At 37.8% G+C, this 18903-nt stretch overlaps 2 protein-coding genes across 2 annotated transcripts; both read left to right on the top strand.

Moving 5' to 3' along the window:
* Positions 1–466: 466 nt before the first annotated feature.
* On the top strand, positions 467–5613 carry LOC148714751 (nucleobase-ascorbate transporter 6-like). Its single transcript, XM_088716101.1, has 14 exons — positions 467–1358; positions 2012–2109; positions 2252–2428; positions 2514–2614; positions 2709–2784; positions 2962–3021; positions 3164–3348; positions 3485–3581; positions 3709–3795; positions 3892–3950; positions 4041–4132; positions 4780–4857; positions 4971–5131; positions 5226–5613. The coding sequence occupies exons 1-14, from the start codon at positions 1247–1249 to the stop codon at positions 5442–5444; spliced, it is 1602 nt and encodes a 533-aa protein (XP_088572227.1). The 5' UTR covers positions 467–1246; the 3' UTR covers positions 5445–5613.
* Positions 5614–15928: 10315 nt separating this feature from the next.
* Positions 15929–17190, top strand: LOC148714750 (uncharacterized). The gene is made up of 3 exons (XM_088716100.1): positions 15929–16292; positions 16388–16557; positions 16841–17190. The coding sequence occupies exons 1-3, from the start codon at positions 16034–16036 to the stop codon at positions 16946–16948; spliced, it is 537 nt and encodes a 178-aa protein (XP_088572226.1). The 5' UTR covers positions 15929–16033; the 3' UTR covers positions 16949–17190.
* The last annotated feature ends 1713 nt before the right edge of the window (positions 17191–18903 follow it).

Below are 18903 nucleotides of genomic sequence, written 5' to 3'. Positions count from 1 at the left end.
GGATTGGTCCACCAGCTCAGCGGTGGATTTTGTCTGATTAATAATTTTTTGGACCCACAAATGATCCATGCCAATTGTTATTATTTTTGATTTAATTGTTATTAATTTAGTTATGGGCTTGTTCTTCTCAAGAAACTATAGCGCCGAAGAGTCGGCCCACAGGTCCAGTTGCTTGTTTTTGAAAAAAAATTGGCAACCAGCTTTCAGAATTCAGACGCGATGACGCCCAACCCAAAGAACATACGGAGGCGGAAAGAGCCGAGAGCGGTTGGGACGGTCATTTGCCCTTTTCACTTTTACCATTAATTTGTCCGTTTGCCGAATTATTGGTGACGGCCAGCAGGGCGAAGGAAGTGTCGGTCACCTTCTTTTCCTTTACTTTTTAACTCCAATCTTAAATTTTCATGGAGGGACTTCTAAGCGCACCCTACATTTATAATCCACACACCATTCGTACCTCTCTTTTATCCCATTTTAAGTATAGAGTAATGGATTCATCTGGGGGGGAGTGTATGTATAGCTATCTTTTGTTTTATTAATAACAGTGAACACTTCCGTTTAATCTAAACCCCTGCCTCGTACTTCCCGTAAGAGAGAGAGAGGGGAGGAGAGACTCAAGAGGTGGCAGCCGGAAGGAGCGGAGAGAAATGCGAACCATTTTCTTTTCTTTCCTCCCTTCTTCCCCATTCTGATCTCTGAGCGCATTTCCTCATTTTCAAATTTTTTTTTTTTTTGTATCTTTCTAGACTTGGGTAGGAGGTGGCGCTCTTTCCTTCATACGGAAGCAAGCTTGAGAAATCGGAAAGAAACGCAGAGATTAAAAAAAAAAAAAGGAGGGGAGGGGGTTTGCAGAAGATTCCTCTGGGCGGTGCAGAGAGAAGGAAGGGGTGGGGAGGGGTTATTTTTGGTGTGTCGCCACTTTTTAAGCCATTTCAGGGGCATTTCTCTCCTACTCTTCTTCTTAAGCAGTGTCTTGGGGGTCGTTTGGTTTTCTGATCTGGGTTTTAGGTTCCGGGCCTTTTGGTGGGGGAAAGTTTGGATTTTGATCCTTTATTCCTGGAAAACTTGTGCCTGGGGGTGGGTTGGAGGTTGCTTTGCGAGTTCTTGGCCTGTTTCTCCCTGAATCTCTGCAGGCTTTGGCATTTGTGAGAGTGGTGGAGTAAGATCTGTGGTTCTTTTGCGGCATTCTTTTTGAGTAGAAGGGGGTGAGGAGGAGGCGGAGAGAGAGAGAGAGAGAGAGAGAGGAATGGCCGGAGGCGGAGCGGCGCCGGCACCGAAGCAGGATGAGTTGGTGCCCCACCCGGTGAAAGATCAGCTGCCCAATGTTTCCTACTGCATCACTAGTCCTCCTCCATGGCGTGAGTTTCACTATTTTTTTTTTTTTAAATAATCTCGCGATCCTTCTTCTTTCTTTGGTTCTTCCTTTGTGTAATTTAGTTTATTCAGGTTTTTAATCTTGTTATTGTTGAGGTGATAAAGGCTAGTAGTCGCCATTTTGATTCTATTTTTGGTATCTAGTTAGCGTAGTTGGGAAAGATGCAATTTTTTTTCTCTCTCCTTTACTCTTCTTCTACTGTAACCGCTTTGTTTTTTTTTTCCTCCTCTTTTTGGTTTTCTTATACCAGTTAGTGTTTTCGGAACCCAATGTTCGTATATATAAACATCCGATTTGAACTCAATTGGCTGCATGTCGTTTTTCTGGCCAGAAAATCACAAGCAGTTCTACTTTCTTTTCCTATTTGATAGTTGTAGAGACTTTTTGTTAATAAACCGTGCTTTTCATTTACCAAAAAAAAAAACCGTGCTTTTGTCCAATTTTGTTTCCATTTTTTGTTTCAGAGGTCCCATGTTTTCCATGTATCCGGCCAATGTACCTTTTTTTAGAAATTCTTTTTTGAGCCCCCCCGGTTTGCATTTTTCTATATGTTTGATCTTTTTATAACTGTCATAATTGATCTGATGGGAGAATGATGATTTGATCTTGGTGTTTTTGTCGTTGTTTCTGATGCAGCTGAGGCCATTCTTCTTGGTTTCCAACATTATCTGGTTATGTTGGGCACTACTGTTATCATTCCCACTGCACTTGTTCCGCAGATGGGGGGAGGCAATGTACTGAATTCACCATCTAGAAATAATTTTTTTTATTGAATTATGCAGATTATTCATTTTTTTGTTGTTGATTTCTATTGTGATTATCTTGTTCTCAAAATTCTCATTGATAGCTTTTGTATTATTTTTTCTGATCTACTAGGATGAGAAAGCCAGGGTGATCCAGACTTTGCTTTTTGTGGCTGGTTTGAACACTCTGTTCCAAACCTTCTTTGGAACTCGCTTGCCAGCTGTAATCGGTGGATCATATACCTTTGTTTTGCCGACCATCTCTATCATTTTGGCTGGTCGTTACAGTAATATTGCGGATCCTCATGAGGTTGCCATTATGACTAGACTCCTCCATCTTAAAGTTGTTGTTCTCTTTGGTTAAGAATTGACAGTTATATATGATCATCTTGCAGAAATTCCTCCGTATCATGCGTGGAACTCAAGGTGCCCTAATTGTTGCTTCAACTCTTCAAATCATTGTTGGTTTCAGTGGCCTGTGGCGAAATGTCACTAGGTTAGTATGGAATTAATGTCCTTCATCACAACTATGGTAATGAGCGATGGTATGCTAATTTACGTTTCCTTGCCTTTTTAAAATATATGCCCAGATTTTTAAGTCCACTGGCAGCAGTTCCTTTAGTCGCACTAGTTGGGTTTGGACTCTATGAGCTTGGTTTTCCTGGGGTAAGCTGTTACTTAATTGTCTTTGCACAGCTTTTGGATGCACATAAGATATGCAAATAATAAATAGGATGCTACCCCTTGTTATGATAGTGATTTTGCTTGTCATGCTTCAGGATACTGTTGATATTATCCAATCATGAATTTGCAAATGCTGATATTAAAATGTTATGAACCCAGGTTGCCAAATGCATTGAAATTGGCCTTCCACAGATAATTCTTCTGATAATATTTTCCCAGGTATTCCAGACTGAGGCTTTGCATGCAGATGCAGAGAACCATTAAAGTCCATTCATCCATTTATTCCCCACCAACATGTCATGCATGACTGTTGCTAAATGCTTGGCTGGCATTATCACTGACTTCTATTATTTTTGTACAGTACATACCTCATGCTATACATGCAGAGAGGCGTGTATTCGATCGATTTGCTGTCATTTTCTCAGTTGCAATTGTCTGGCTTTATGCATTTTTGCTCACTGTTGGCGGAGCGTATAGGCATGCAGCACCGAAGACCCAATTGCATTGCCGTACTGATCGTTCTGGACTTGTCAGTGCAGCTCCCTGGTATGCTTCAATCACTTTTTTTTCTTTTTTTTATTGAGACAGTCCCTGAATGAGTGATTCTGTAAATACATTTAAAGGATGTCCTTGTTATGACTAATTCTATCCTCTGATCTGTATATTTGACTACATTGTGCAGGATAAGAGTTCCATATCCTTTTCAATGGGGAGCACCAACTTTTGATGCTGGTGAAGCTTTTGCAATGATGGCTGCTTCATTTGTTGCCCTTGTAGAGGTTAGACTGCACTGTATTTTCTTTAAATCGGGATGCTGTCAAGGCCATGACTGCTATGCTAGAGCTATACTAAACAGCTCACTGTGACTAACTTGTATTTTTTTCAATACATTGTGACACTATGCAGTCCACTGGCGCTTTCATTGCGGTTTCAAGGTATTCAAGTGCAACGCCGGTGCCTCCTTCAATTCTTAGTCGTGGCATTGGTTGGCAGGTATGGAATTAAACAGCCGTGTCCATTGAACACATGATCAAATTATTTGTCCCACAATTTGGACAACTGGTGATCATATTAGTATTGTGATTTCAGGGAATTGGTATCTTGCTGGATGGATTATTTGGAACTGCAAATGGATCCTCAGTATCAGTGTAAGGCTCAGATGAAACATTTATTGGCATCATTGAAAAGCACACAGAGATATTTCTTGCCTGAAAGCTTCATGTTTAACCCTGCTACAGTGAAAATGCTGGTTTGCTAGCCTTGACACGTGTTGGAAGCCGGCGAGTGGTGCAAATATCTGCAGGATTCATGATTTTCTTCTCCATCCTTGGTAAGAAGTCAATATGTTGGTTCCTCTTGCTACGTGCTTATAAATAATTGATTTCCATGGAATTTGAATATCTGTCAAATGCTATGGACTTAGCACAAGATAGCCAATACTTTTTCTATTCCTGGTTCTAATTGATCGTCATCATAAATTGTATTAATGTGATTGAAGATTATATGCAGCACATGTTCAAGATCAACATAGAAGAGATACTGTTGCTTATATTTTTTGTAGTCTTTATTGTAACTTTGGATACATAATTGAATCATACAACATAGTTGAAGTATGCTTTTCGCTCTAGGAATTTCTCAAAAAAATCACTATGTGAAAGTGATGAAGTACTTCTTTTTTCATGGTACTATGTAACTTAAAAAAATGCACATTGGATTGGTTGATCTTTGTAATTGCTTGTAGTTCTTAATCTTTAGTATCTGAATTGTGTTGTTTTATAATAATCTTTTTGTTTGCATATTTTGCTGTTTTGAGAAAAATCATTCCTCTCGTCATGCTAGAAGATCATAAGAAATTATATGCATGTTATGAGTTACAAGTAAAGTGACACATACCGGCACATACCAGTAAATTAGTTCTAGTATCGTGCATAATTTGACAGCCAAAGCTGACCGTTCAATTTTCCTTATATCATTCAGGAAAATTTGGAGCAGTTTTTGCATCCATTCCAGCCCCTATTATCGCAGCTTTGTACTGCCTTTTCTTTGCATATGTTGGTAAGTACTAGGTACTGAAAGTAGCTTATGATCCCAATGACTTAAAATTCTTAACTTGCAGTTTTATTTGTATTATTTTTTGATTGTGAAGTGACGTTGGGATGCATATACAGGTGTAGCAGGTCTCAGTTTCCTTCAGTTCTGCAATCTCAACAGCTTCCGAACAAAGTTCATCTTAGGATTCTCTGTTTTTATGGGTCTATCAGTACCCCAGTACTTCAATGAATACACTTCGGTTGCTGGCTATGGTCCAGTTCACACTCATGCAAGATGGGTATGTAGAAGAGCCACATGCAAGGAACACTCCCTGTTTTTTCAAATTCTGAAGGTTATTGCCACTATACTGATGGTTTCTTTATTTTTTCCAGTTCAATGATATCATTAACGTGATATTCTCTTCAAAGGCATTTGTTGCTGGATTTGTGGCCTTTTTCTTGGACAACACCCTGCATAGGCGTGATAGTGCTACTAGGAAAGACCGGGGTTATCATTGGTGGGACAGGTTCCGGTCCTTCAAGACAGACTCCAGAAGCGAGGAATTCTACTCATTGCCGTTTAATCTCAATAAATTCTTTCCATCTGTCTGAGCTTGGAGCCGAGGTGTCACTCGGAATGCATATATCCTGTCCATGAAGAGTTCTTTGGGCAATGATGCTATAGTTTTCATTTCCTTGTTCCAGGGAAGATCTGTGGTATAAATGAAACCTCATGGATTTGTTGGTTACATTCTCATTTAATATATGTTTAATTTATACATGTGGTGGCTGACATGGATTAAATTAGGAAAATTATTATGCATCATCAGTCCCTGTTATCCATCTTGCTACCTGCTCCTTTTTCTGTCCCGAGTCTTATTTCCTTCCTGTGTTCAGGATTGAACAATTTTATGCTAGTGATCTCAGTGGTGTGTTCTGACAGCAAATTAGTGGCATGGATGAGAAATCCTTGTGTGGAACTGATACAATTCTTATAGGCTTGCTTAGAATTCTCATGTTCTTTTGAATAATTTTTATGCAAGACTGTCGGTAAATATATGTTTTAACAGGCTTGGATAGCCGTTAAAATTGCAAAGAAATTGACTCAATAAAGCAATCTTTAACAGATACATAGTCTGTTAGTTGCGTATGTATGTACATATATACCTATACGTGCATGCATTGTATTTGTTTTCTTGCTACTTGCATGTGTATATTTGTGTGTTCTGTACATGCATGCGGATGCATGAATAAGCATTTCAGCAAAAAAAAAAAAAAATGCATGCATAAGCATAGCATATTCTGCTCCCAAAATCGTAGAGAAGGAATAAAAGCTAATTTCCATCCAAAATGAAGCATCATAACTTGTTTCAAATCCTTGAAGCGCGACATTTGAATGTTTGTTTTTTAAGATATACCAAATATCGGTACTAGTTCTTATAATCATGTTGTTAAAAAATACGGCAATAGTTTAATTAATGAAAAAAAGGAACAATAATTAATTCTCACATGCACTCATGCAAAATTTCTGCACGGTTCACGCAAATCCAGCTACATTCATGGGCATGGATATAAGATGTTGAGAGATTAAGCCATATACGTGGAAAGCCATAGTCACTAAACTCTGCATTTGGATCGGATGACAGCTTGTTTAGTAAGATAAGCACCTTAAGATGCATACCTGCGGATAATGCTTTCATTCGAGAAAGCCATTATGAAAGAAATCCTCTTCCATATTGAATCGACTCTGTGATCTCCCTTCAATGTTCTCATAGATCTGGAGGGACTGTTTTTCCTGTTTTTTTGTTTCTTCTCTTTCTCAACTCTTTAGTTTCTTCTCTTGGGCTGTTTATATAATTTTAAGCTGTTTAAGATATTCTCCGTTAAGATAAAATGAACTGGCCAATCTAGACATACGTTGGCCAGCTTAGTAAAACATCAAGGTTAACAATAAAAATTTGCAATGAATGCATGATTCGAAAGGTGTTCGTACTGCCAGAAATTCTTTTGATAATGCAGGCCACTTATTCTACAAAACCTTTCCTTTGAAAGGGTTATTACATAATTCAAAGTGACCAGCCTGTTTGTTTTGGGCGCTTAGGCATGAATGACATTGTGACCTTCTTGTGCTTATGCCATTGTGGCATTTCCCCATTTTTGTAGCTAATACTGCATAAAGATAACTTATATAGATTCAGATGGTGGAATGTCTAAGCATTTTGACATTCATGCGCATATGCATAGAAACAAGAAGATGCTAAGCACTTTAATATGCGATAGCGGTTATGAAACCGAGGAAAAAGAGACTGAAGACCAGAATAACTAAGCAAAGGTGGAGGAATCTATAAAGAGAGACAGGGTAACACGACTTGACCATTTAATATGCGGTAGTGGTTATGAAACTGAGCAGAAAGAGGACCAGAATAACTAACCAAAGGTGGAGAAGCCTATAAAGAGAGAAACATGAGTATGTATGTATGTATGATCAAAATTTTCTTACTTTATGGTAAATGCAGTAAATATGAAGATGCAATGTTTCACTAATAAGTAAATTCTATCTTAAAGATATTACCTAACGGTGCGTTATAAAAATGGAGAATTTCAAATATAGGCTCTACACAATTATTTTATAAGTTCTTGAGGATAAGGAGTAATTTTTTTTCTTTTCTACTAGACAATGTGAATTCTCATAGTGCTGTGTTCATTAGAAGTCCGCCTGTCAACGTTCGATTTTTCTCTCCATATTATTAATTTTCAATCATAAAAGGATTTCATTGAGCTTGTATATTTTAAAGAGAGGAGAGAGATGTAGTTTGTAATCTAGTAGAAGATAACAGGAACATAGACCAAAAAAAAAATAAAATCAAAGGGATCTTACGTGGCTATCAGCAGTATTGAAAATTGTGAGCGTGCGTGCTGGTAGATAACCAGGGCTTTCATTGCTTAATATATTTCAACTTATTGAGCACGAATTCCCACTAAGCTTACATACGGACTAATATTCAGTACTGATGCATAAAAAAGTTGGATTTAGTTGGCCTGGAATTGGGGACTGGATCTCACCTCACGGGAGCTCATGTGCTTCAATTTGGTGGTTTGTCACATCAGCCTGTGTTCCGAAGGAGGCCAGAGCCTAGATTGTCTTTGAAGCAGCCTTCATCTCCCATGTTCTCCTTTTATTATAACTTATCGCGACGCAGTACCATGTTTTATAAAATTTTGGTTCCATCATTACCGGCATGTGAAATTTAGTCTTCGCATCCTACTTTAATCCTTAAGAATTATTCAATTACATCTTTGACTTATTGTATTGTTAATGGGCATAGATGCACTTGAAAAAAAAAATGTGTCTTTGATGTCATTTCATTTGTTGGGAAGCTAGGGCATTTACTCTGTGGTGAGTTATAGGCGTTTCCAAGTTGTAGTACATACAGAAGAAAACGTAATAAAGAGAAAATCGCATGGGAGTGTAACAAGCTGGTAAACTCTCTTCATGTGGGGGCAGTTCTACTCACAAGGGCCCTTTGGTTTAGTGAAAATATCTTGAAGTTCTCCTATAGATTACCCTTTTTTTTTACTTGGAATGCAAGGTGGTTCCATGTCAATGCATCCAACGATACCTACCTGCAACTACCTGGAAAATCCTGGAGCAACTCTAAAGCTTTGGAAAGTCATGGCGACTTTCCAAAACCAACTATTGCAATCTGATCTTCCCTAAGTTACATGTAACGCTTTGATTGTTACTGTTGCAAGGGCGTTTGGTATGGAATAATCATTCCAAACTTAAGTATGATGTAGATAGAGGTAGTGAGATTGCCATATTTATCTGCACCACGGTGATCCTATATAATAGTGATATGTCCCTTTTGCTGGTTCTTTTAATGGTTTAGAGAAAGGGTTAATCAACAATATGTCCATGGAGAAGAGTATCCTTGGTTTAGGCTGGTTTGATCCATAGGTTTCTTTGTTGCTTTGGTAGTTAGTAATCTGGTTGGTTATGTGTTGGTTAAGGACAAAAATATCTTCTATCCAACAAAAAAAAATTTGGCATTTCAATATACCATTAATAATATTATATCAATATCATATATATTATTTTTTATCATATTTATATTATATATATTGTATTTATGATATATTATATTATAATATATTATTAATCATATTATTGTCATATTTTTTATTTTATGATAATTTTAAATTATAGTAAAAATATATTATTATAATTCATATTTATATAATAAAATTATTTAACATGTTACTTCTATTTGCCTATTTTTCTAATCAAAATAAATATTAGTATTAAAAAAATAATATGTTATAGGTATAAATAAAAATATTAATTCTAGAGTAGCAATTAATATATATTTATACGATTAATAATTTATAAGACTAATAAATATATTTTTATGAAATATATTGATAATTAATATATTAGTAAATATATTAATATTCTATTATAATATATTTATATGATTAATAAATGGATTTTTATAGAATATATCATATGCAGTTTTGTTATTATATAGGTCAATGATCTTGGGTTTTTATGAAATACCAAATATATTATTCGAAGATATCCAGAAATCTTTAATTACTGAAATATAACATATTAAATGTGGTGATCTCAGATCATCGGAAATCATATTATCTTGGGATAAGAGTCAGCGATGATCTAAGATCATTTTGATGATTTTATGTTGGTCATCAAATGCCACCCCGAGCAAAATTTTCGTATTTGATGATTGATGCTGCATCGAGCTTCGTGTGGGTTTCCATACTAGATTGGAACAGAGCTATGGCTTATAGGTGCATTATAGTTATCCAAGTTCAAATTCTAGGGATGCAGCATCGAAGAATCAAACCTAGAACGTCCCTGCTTGCCAAGCAAGAGCAGGCACTTTTCTAAATAATCGAGTATGTAAGTTGGATTGGGTATGAGATTAATGGACCATGGAGCTATATGGTAGGCCCATGTGGCATTGTTTAAGTGGCTGGGTTCGGATTGTAAATGAGATATTATATGATTTGCTGGTTCAGTAAGCTCGGATGAGGAGCAGTTTTGCTTTTTGGACCTTGGTATCTGGTCCCGTCACTAGTGTTTGTGGCTGATTTCTCCAACTCACATTAAAGGCCAAGATCCCCTGGTGCGGATCTTCAAGCAGAATTTAACCATCTTCTACCATTGCTTTCCATGTCGCAGTTTTTCCAAAAGGAATTTTCTTAGCAGCACCTTTTTTGTTTGTTTTTTTTGTAAATTCTACTCTTCTTTGTAACCTCCTTTCAATATTTTTTCTGGGCGGCCTTCTCAGCCTCCCTTATCCTTCCAAAAAAAAAAAAAAAAACCTTGGAACAACAAATTGTCACCGGACGGAAGGGCCCATTTTATGCGGTCAAGTTGCACTGTTTACAAATATCTGAACAACGCCTCGCATAATGTCATTATAGGAACGACCTTTGAATAGATAACTGACCAAGTAAAAAAGTAATTTGTTATAATCCTTTATTTATGGTTAAATGAGATCATAGATAGAGATTGTTTCGAGCTAGAAAATGTGAGGAAATATAAAATGCTACGTGGAAGACAATGATTGGCTAGGTCGTATCTATGACCTTGACTGACATCACCTAACCCTACATTAATCCCTGACTCCTTGCCAGGATCGGTGAACTCGTCGGAAGTAGGATTCTATCCCGGTGCCGCCACCGGTAGAAGCTACCAACAAATTTGCTGGTGATGTGGTCCTTCCATTCTTCTTGTACGAGTAGAATCCTTGGCATTTCATGAAGAAAAATAGTGAATGATATCTATGTGTGCGGACCAAATATGTCTCAAGTAATGGGAGCATAATTTGGAACTAATAGAATGATTTAATGAGAATTCAAACAATCGATGGATTGATCCGGCATAACTCAACTATCACATTTCCGCCCGGCGGCCATTGGCCGGAGATGCTGCTCGTCATCATACAACTCAAACTAACCCTATCATTTGGGGGAACAACGTGTTCGAAGAGCGAACCGGATTTAGGACACTCGTTATAGTCAATGTAGTGTTCAAAGTTACAAATAAGGATTTTGTAATTAGCATAAATAGAACATAAGTAAATGAAGATGTTGATGTGTTGAAATGAGAATATAATTAAGGTGGATTTTGATAAATGAATGAGCATTATTTTGATTATGATGTAATCAATTGTCGACTCATTCTTGTGATTCCTCAAGGTCCATGAGAAGAGCAAAGATGATGCAAATATTTCGAGGGTTTGGGTAGTCAGGATCGATATTTTGGAAAACCTGTTTGTTGAACAAAATATTACATGTTTTTGTTACATCACTAGAGATGGTATTGGCTGTTGCAGACACTCGATCAAATTGGAAGGTATAATTAAGAAAGGACGTTGAAGTGCAAACTGAACTTGGGATATAGTTTCTATAGTGTTTTTGAGTTATAAGAGCGCTTTCAGAGTAGTAGGTGTACATGAGGAAAGCGCTTGGACAAAAAAATTAGACGGAAGTTTACTTTTTGATGTGCTTTTGTCTTTTTCCTATCTTCAAATCGCTCTCTCTCTCTCTCACACCGGCACCATGACGAAATCATAGGCCATCTCTTAAAAAATTGGTATCTATTGGTTCGGAACAATATAGAGTAATTGTAGTCCAAAGATATTTTTTAAAATTATTTTATATTTTAACATTTTCATCAAATTAAAAATTTAAATATATTCAAATCTAATAATAAGTACTACGATCGGCCCATGATCGGCCTCCATGAATCGATATTGCAGTATTTTCTAATCCACATAGGTTATGAACCGAGCTCGCTATGATACAATTTGTTACAACTCAATACTTCATTTAAAAAGACTAGACAGAAGATATTTTTTTGGTTCCTTGGTCCATATAAGTATTCAAAATCTTCTCGGTGAATAAAAAAGTCAATGTGAGACTAAACATACGCCCACACGAGTTCTCACAATCTAGGTCTAAGTGAAAAATGAGCAAATAAAATGAGAAAAAATGCTGTAGATATCCATGGTAATCAAAACTCAAAGGTCGTAAGGGACAATTCCAAAAGGCCACGATGAAACGAAGAAGAAAGCAGCTCAAGGTGGTCAAGCGTCACCAGCTCCCATGGTTCACCGACGCTACAAGCTACTCCGGTTTTAAAAATTAGTCGCTCGGAGGCAATTCTTCTCACGCTTCCGCTCCCTTTTCCTGCTTCACCTGCCCCTTTGTCGGGCACTGGAATTCTTAAACCCTGGAGACCAAAATAAACTGCCGACCCCTCTAACGACAAGGCTAATTCCAAGCCCCTAAGGTTCCCATGCTACTCTCCAGTCTCTTTCTATTCCTCGCTCGGAAGCCAATCAAAATGCGACACTGTTTCGTTCTATAACCAAAGTCAGAGAGAAGATTGTAGATCTGAACCGGGTTGAATGCGAATGTGGAAACAAATCGAAATGTAACTAAATCAATCGGAAACTAGTTTGTAGTTGGCTTCGGTCGATCAAATATGCATAGATCCAATCTACGCTATTCTCAAATTTGGCTCCAACTGACCTGAATATATTAATTTAATGCGCCAGATATTGTTCAAAATGCGGCTTCGAGACCAATTTTAGTGGACCCAAGTAGGACCTCAGTCATAATCACTCCATTTTTGGAAGATATGACCTTCAAGATGACATGGAGACTGTTACCCCGAATGATACAATTTATGAAGACATCGTACTCAGAGAGCAGGCCTGGCCAAGCTAGCCAACATGGCACCTTTTGAATTAGTCAACATGGAGTTATGATTATTTTTTTCCATCCAATCTCGCGACGCTCACGTTATAGTTAGCTCCTACTTAGAGAGAGAAAACCCTATCCATAGCTTAGATACTACTAAATCATACTGAATCCTTCATGGCTCCAAAATTCCTCAATCAAGGCTCATGTGACCAATAAAAATTACGACGCGCAATGAATTCAATTTTAACATTATTAATTATGAATTCACCGTCCAAAAACTTACGGTTAGGAGAAGAATCGGTTTAAATTAATAAACTTATTTGATATTTTTTTATTAGTCAATATAGGAGTTTGACATGAGACCAACCACTTGCTTGTAGTTTACGGGATGCAGCCATAAAATATTAAACATAGCTTGAATCTCTCCAGATGGAAATATCATATCAACTTTGATGGTAGGGTTAGGTATCCAGGCCATCATCTCTCTTGCCTTGATGTTTGAACAAAAAACAGGCATGAGATTGCATTATATGACACCAGGACCACCATCAGTCCATCACCTCACATGGCCTCATAAATGACATTTGATGGGTAATGTGGAATAAATGGGAGGATTTCTGACACGGAGAAGGCTGTCTTGGAGGTGATGAGGCCCTAAACAAGGTATTATTAACTCGGATACGTCAGTCCAACGTACTGATCTTATTGCGAATTGGACTCATTCCTCTGAAGTGGCTCGCCTTCCAACAATGTAACCAGTCCGGTAACTAGTCCCCGTTCTGGTTACTCTGGTACATCATCCAAAATAAAGAAAATGTATAGAGGGAAGTTGCTAATTAGGATGTGGAATCAAATGATATGGATATATCCAAGAGCACCAATTGTTTAAATTTTATTATTTTTTGATTTTTTCACATAAATATTTTTTAAAAAATTTAAATTTACATGAATATTTTTAAAAATTTATATTTATTTTTACTTTTATAAAATACTATTTTTGCATAAATGTTCCTTACATAACGGTTTTTCTAACACTATTAAGAAAAACTATATTTATTTTAATTAAAAATAAAATAATTTTTTTGTCTCCATCATAATTGCTTTATAAATATTTCTTTTTGCACATCTATCTATTAAGAATATTTTAGTCATTTAAATTTGAAACCATTAATTTTTTAACGACATGAGATGGCGTAAAAACAAGAATAAAATAAGAGTAGAATAGCAAAATAAGTATTTTATAAGGATATACATGCAAAATTCGATATTTAGAAGGATATTTATGCAAAAAATTCTTATTTTTTCTTTAGGTAAAGAACTTGTTTAATTTTTGGTTGGCGATTCTCATAATCTAATCTTCTTAAAAACAAACAAAAAAAGTATGTTAGTGACATTATCTTTAGATTATTGTTATAATTAGAATAATAGGTAATTAGAAAAATGCATGCCACAATACTAAGTGGAGCACTAAGCAAAAAATACTATTTTGGATTTTGAGCCATTATTACCAATTGCATGCCACAATACACAAAGTCTGTGGACCCATTAATGGACATGGGATGATTCTTCAAATATTTCACACAGGATCCATGGGCATTGGGAAATAAGTAGTTCTAACTTGTCTTTTTTATTGGAGTAGAACTTTGGAAACAGGAATTTTCCATGTTAGGCTAGATGTGATGATTATGACTGGCTCTCAAACAAACACCATGCTCTCATAGATCATAGAAACACCTTTCTGAAGAGTGCTTTGATTAGTTTAGATTTGTAATTTTCTATCATATATTTATATCGCGTCTTGCAGACGCGACTCTATGTCGTATGCTCGCCAACCAAATTATGTACTACACTAACAGTAAGACAGATGAAAAGGAGTCCCATTTGATACCATAATTTTGGTACTTCCATAAATTACTCGTTTGAGTAGGAGAAAGCTAGGGTTACCGATGCTTATCTTAAATTGTAAGCTAACAACTATTAATTAATTTTAAATTTAACAAAATTATATTGCATCTCTTACGGAGCAAAAGCTTAATAAAAGAGTTATGCCCTGTCCACCCAAACTCCAATGTACAACATACCCTAATTAAACAATCTTGAGGATCTTCGAAGCACCTACTCTAAATCACATCCATTGGTTATCACGCACCGACGTCGTCCCTGTGACTAGAAGGCACATTGTACTTTGTGCACCTGACTCTTGACTCGAGAAATTATACTCCGCACCACGTGCACTACATCCACGTGCACCATTTCTCCTATGCATCATGCATTCGTCATAAATTGAAGAAATTATTAGATGGATGATGTCCACTGTAGATCTAAGACAAAATCATCCTACTATATGTTGCTATTACATATTAAAAATAAGAAAAAAAGAGAAAAAAAAATTCATTTTACTCTCAGGGCTCGTTTGGTTCGCGGAAAAGGAAGAATGAAAAGTGTAGCTAATGAAAAAGAAATGAGATGCCTCTTGTTTGATTGGAGTTTTCAAAGGAGAGAAACTGAAAAGTTATATTTCCATGGAAATATGATTTCCACGTTTTATCGGAAAGTCTTTTTCATGAGAAACATGGAAAAGTTACTTTTTTGTGAGCCGGAAATCACTTCATTTTTATTTTTTTTCCAAAAGAACTCTTCAGCATTAAAGAAGCATTAAATACCTAATTTTTATTAACGGTATAATAGGAATTACACATAACTTTTCCAGGAAAGTGGATAGTCAACCAAACATAAGCACTCTGAAAATCTGTCACTTTCTTATGGTCAAAAGTACTTTCATAGGCATCCTCTTCTCAGAAATCTGTTTTCTAGAAATCATATTTTTAGGGAAAAAAATGCTTTCTGTGAACCAAATGAGCCGTAAGTTCATGGTGAAACTAGTCGACCTAATAATTTTTCCATGGAATGCCATCTTATGCATCTCATCTCGATCTATTTTTGTGGTGCACCACTGACATGGCGCAGAAAATAATTTCTCCTTGAACTTGTGCTTCTTGCCTGCCATTTGAACCCTGCCTTCTATTTGATGACAAAATTGGGCAATAACATAGCTGGCATATGCACGGTGCCGGCTCTATTATTCTAATTCCTGGAGCCCAAACTCAGAGAAAGCTCTCACCAGCCGGCGGGGGCAGCACCTCAGAAGAAGATAAGCTCATGCTCCCATTGCATTCGGTTCCATCATGCGGCGAGTAAGGAGCAAACGAGGTTTTAGCTGTATCCATCCTCCTGGCGGAAAGGGGCCCACGCTCGCTCCTTCAGAAGAATCATCCAGCCACGTAAACCACGATCCCGTCCATTGACGTCACGCCACGTGGCAGTTAGAGGACCCTTTCCTGTGCCTTAATAAGGAAGCACCCTCCGATGTCCCACATCAGTTGGTTGGAGGCTCCTGCCATCCTCCTCCCATTCCTCTCTATCACCGCCACCACCACCACCATCGCTTAGAGAGACGGAGGGAGATGGGAAACTGTCAGGCGGCGGAGGCGGCGACGGTGGTGATCCAGCACCCAGGAGGGAGGGTTGAGAGGCTCTACTGGCCGACGAGTGCGGCGGAAGTCATGCAGAGCAACCCGGGTCACTTCGTGGCCCTCGTCACCCACTACCTCGCTGAGGAGCGGCGCGAGGGCGGCGGCAGCGCGCGGCTAACTCGCGTGCGGCTACTCAAGCCTAAGGACAGGCTTCTGTTCGGCCAAGTCTATCGCCTCATCAGCTCCCAAGGTTCTAGCACGTCCCATCTTTCCAACTCTCTTACAAGTCCATGGCTTTTTTTCTGATGTGTCACGAGTTATGGTTTTATGATTGCTTTTAATCAGACGTAACGAAGGCTATTCGGGCAAGGAAGTATGAGAAGATGAAGAAGACACAGTCCGAATTGATCAAGAAGCAGCAGGAGGAGGAGCAGCAGAGGCGGAGCAGAACAGATGATCAAAATAAGGAGGTCTTTGACCAGGGAAGACAGCTTGATTCAGAGTGGACAGATCAGGTAATTAAATCCTATTCTGGTGACGGCAAAGCAACCCTCAAAGATTTTAAGTGAAAACAAATACTATATTTCCAGCGTCAACCCATCCGATGTAGGCTTTGTGTAGGAATCTGTTTTGATCTAATCTAGCCCCTTCCAACTAGAATCCAAAGCCTATGAGAAATGAACGGCGAAGCCTTCTTTCTGGAGCGAATGAAATGCATCGCAGTCACTATGGAAAAATTCGAGAATTAATGGAGTTGAGGTCTGTTCTGAAAACTCTGCGTCGCTGTGAATGTTTCAGGTGGCAAAGCTGGAGAAAGAGCGACAGAAGAGCAGCACGCAGTCGGCCGGGAGGGCCAGACAATGGCGTCCTTCATTGCAGAGCATATCCGAAGTTGGAAGCTGTTAATAATAATAATAATAATAATAATAATAATAAGCCTCTCTCATGCTGTTGTTATAATGAAAAGACCAGAATGAGACTTTGCCATGGGTTGCCAGGCATGAGATGGTTGGTTCATGTGGTTGGTGTGCTCAAAGACTCTCCGAATGCCTCAAAAATGACAAGGAGTCCCTGCGAAGTTAAGATTATTCCATGACGTTCCGTGATGTAGCCACCATAGTATCGCAATCGAATCAAAGTTAGGTTTCTCCTCTTTAGTTTTCTGCAAGTCATGATAGACAACAATATTAACTATGATACTGTATATACTCATCTCTGTTAAAAAGCAAACTCAAAATTAGTTTTTATGTGTTGACACATCGCAATTGGGCAATAAAAATGGTCAGATTTGGGTCTGCCGCATTATAAGGAATAGAAAGAACAGAGTTCTGGCAATTGAAGAACAGCTTTTTTTTGTTGGGTTTTTGGTGTGCCATTTGATTTTTTGTACATTATCTGACAATAATTTGGTAGCATCATAGCATGTTTTGGAGGAAATCATATAGGGCTCGTTTGGTTCGCGAGAAGCATTTTTTCTTCTAGAAATATGATTCTTGAGAAGTAGATTTCTGGAAAGATGATGCTTGGGAAAGTATTTTTGGCATGTAATTGGTTGGCAATAGAAAAGTGACAGATTTCTAGAATGCTTATATTTGGTTGACCATCCACTTTTCTGCTTGGGTGCATGCACCATATCTGTGAAAAGCTCCACCACGAGCGTCCAGCGACCTCCATATTTCTTGTGCAAGAACTCACGGAAACAAGAGCAAAATATTTGATTGTTTTGCATCTAAATGGATCTAGATCTCAGCAAAGATCCCAGCATGAAGCAAATCAAAGACGTCATAAGCTGCCGCTGAGTTAGACAATACGGCCACTGAGGTGGTAGCTCGGTAGAACTGGACCTTATTTCTAACCAAGTGGTTCCGAATTCGAAACGCATGGGCATCGATTAAATTATGGAGATCGGATGCTTCCTGTTCGGACACGTGGTCTGTAAGGGCTTATTGGTCCACTGATAGCCTCGATGGTACTAGGTGTGATGCACTCACACGGAGGGTAACTGTGCCGGAGCCTAGAGAGGTAACGAACCGGGCCCTCGGGTGGGGAGGATATGGGTAAAACCAGCCAATGTGCCCAACACACGGTCATTTCTGCCCGCATCGAATATTCTTCTGGTAAGGTGGGGGCCCAGTGAAAGCTGCTACATGAGGGTGGGCTTGTCCCTTCCTCCCCCTTTCTCTTTTAGTTTAGCAAAAAAAAAAAAAAAAAAAAGCCAATACGCGTGAATCATTAAAATTCTATTCTACAAAAACATCAAATGGTGACTTTTTTTTTAAATATTCTTAAAAAATGTCCCGAGAATCCCATTTAGAATAATTCCACGAGGATTTATTATATTATTTTTGGAATAATCCATTTCACATGGTCCGATTCTAGATGCCCAACGAAGCACTCCATAAAGTCCATATAACCTCATGGTGCAACATCAATCCTCAAACAATGCAAATTTCCATGGAGTTGAAAACCTCATGTAACAAATACTTGAATCCTAGTATTTATATATCTTTAATGGAACTTGGTAGCTCTTAGGCGTTGCTTGCCTGGTGGTCAACATTGAATCTGAAATCAATGTTTTCTGGCGGATTATTAAGTGCGCCGGCGGCATATATTTGGAAGTAAACAATTAAATTCTTCAGATATCATCCTATCAACTGAAATTTGTAGATGCATTTTTAATCAAAGAAGGAACATGAGACTCCCAATAAGTTTTTGATGAAGAGGGAGGCAAATAAAAGAGGAGTTTATATAAACTATCTATAAAAAATATGAAAGAAAGAAAAACACAAAAAAGTAATAAAAAATTTTCACAAAAGATAGTGGTTTGTAAGTAAACCTGTTAAACTATTTAACAAGTTGAA

The sequence above is a fragment of the Phoenix dactylifera genome, chromosome 2 (genome assembly GCF_051530095.1).
Source record: "Phoenix dactylifera cultivar Ajwa chromosome 2, Ajwa_hap1_PhDact_Kaust_v1.1, whole genome shotgun sequence".
Lineage (NCBI taxonomy): Eukaryota > Viridiplantae > Streptophyta > Magnoliopsida > Arecales > Arecaceae > Phoenix > Phoenix dactylifera.
This window is presented reverse-complemented; position numbering and strand designations above follow the sequence as displayed.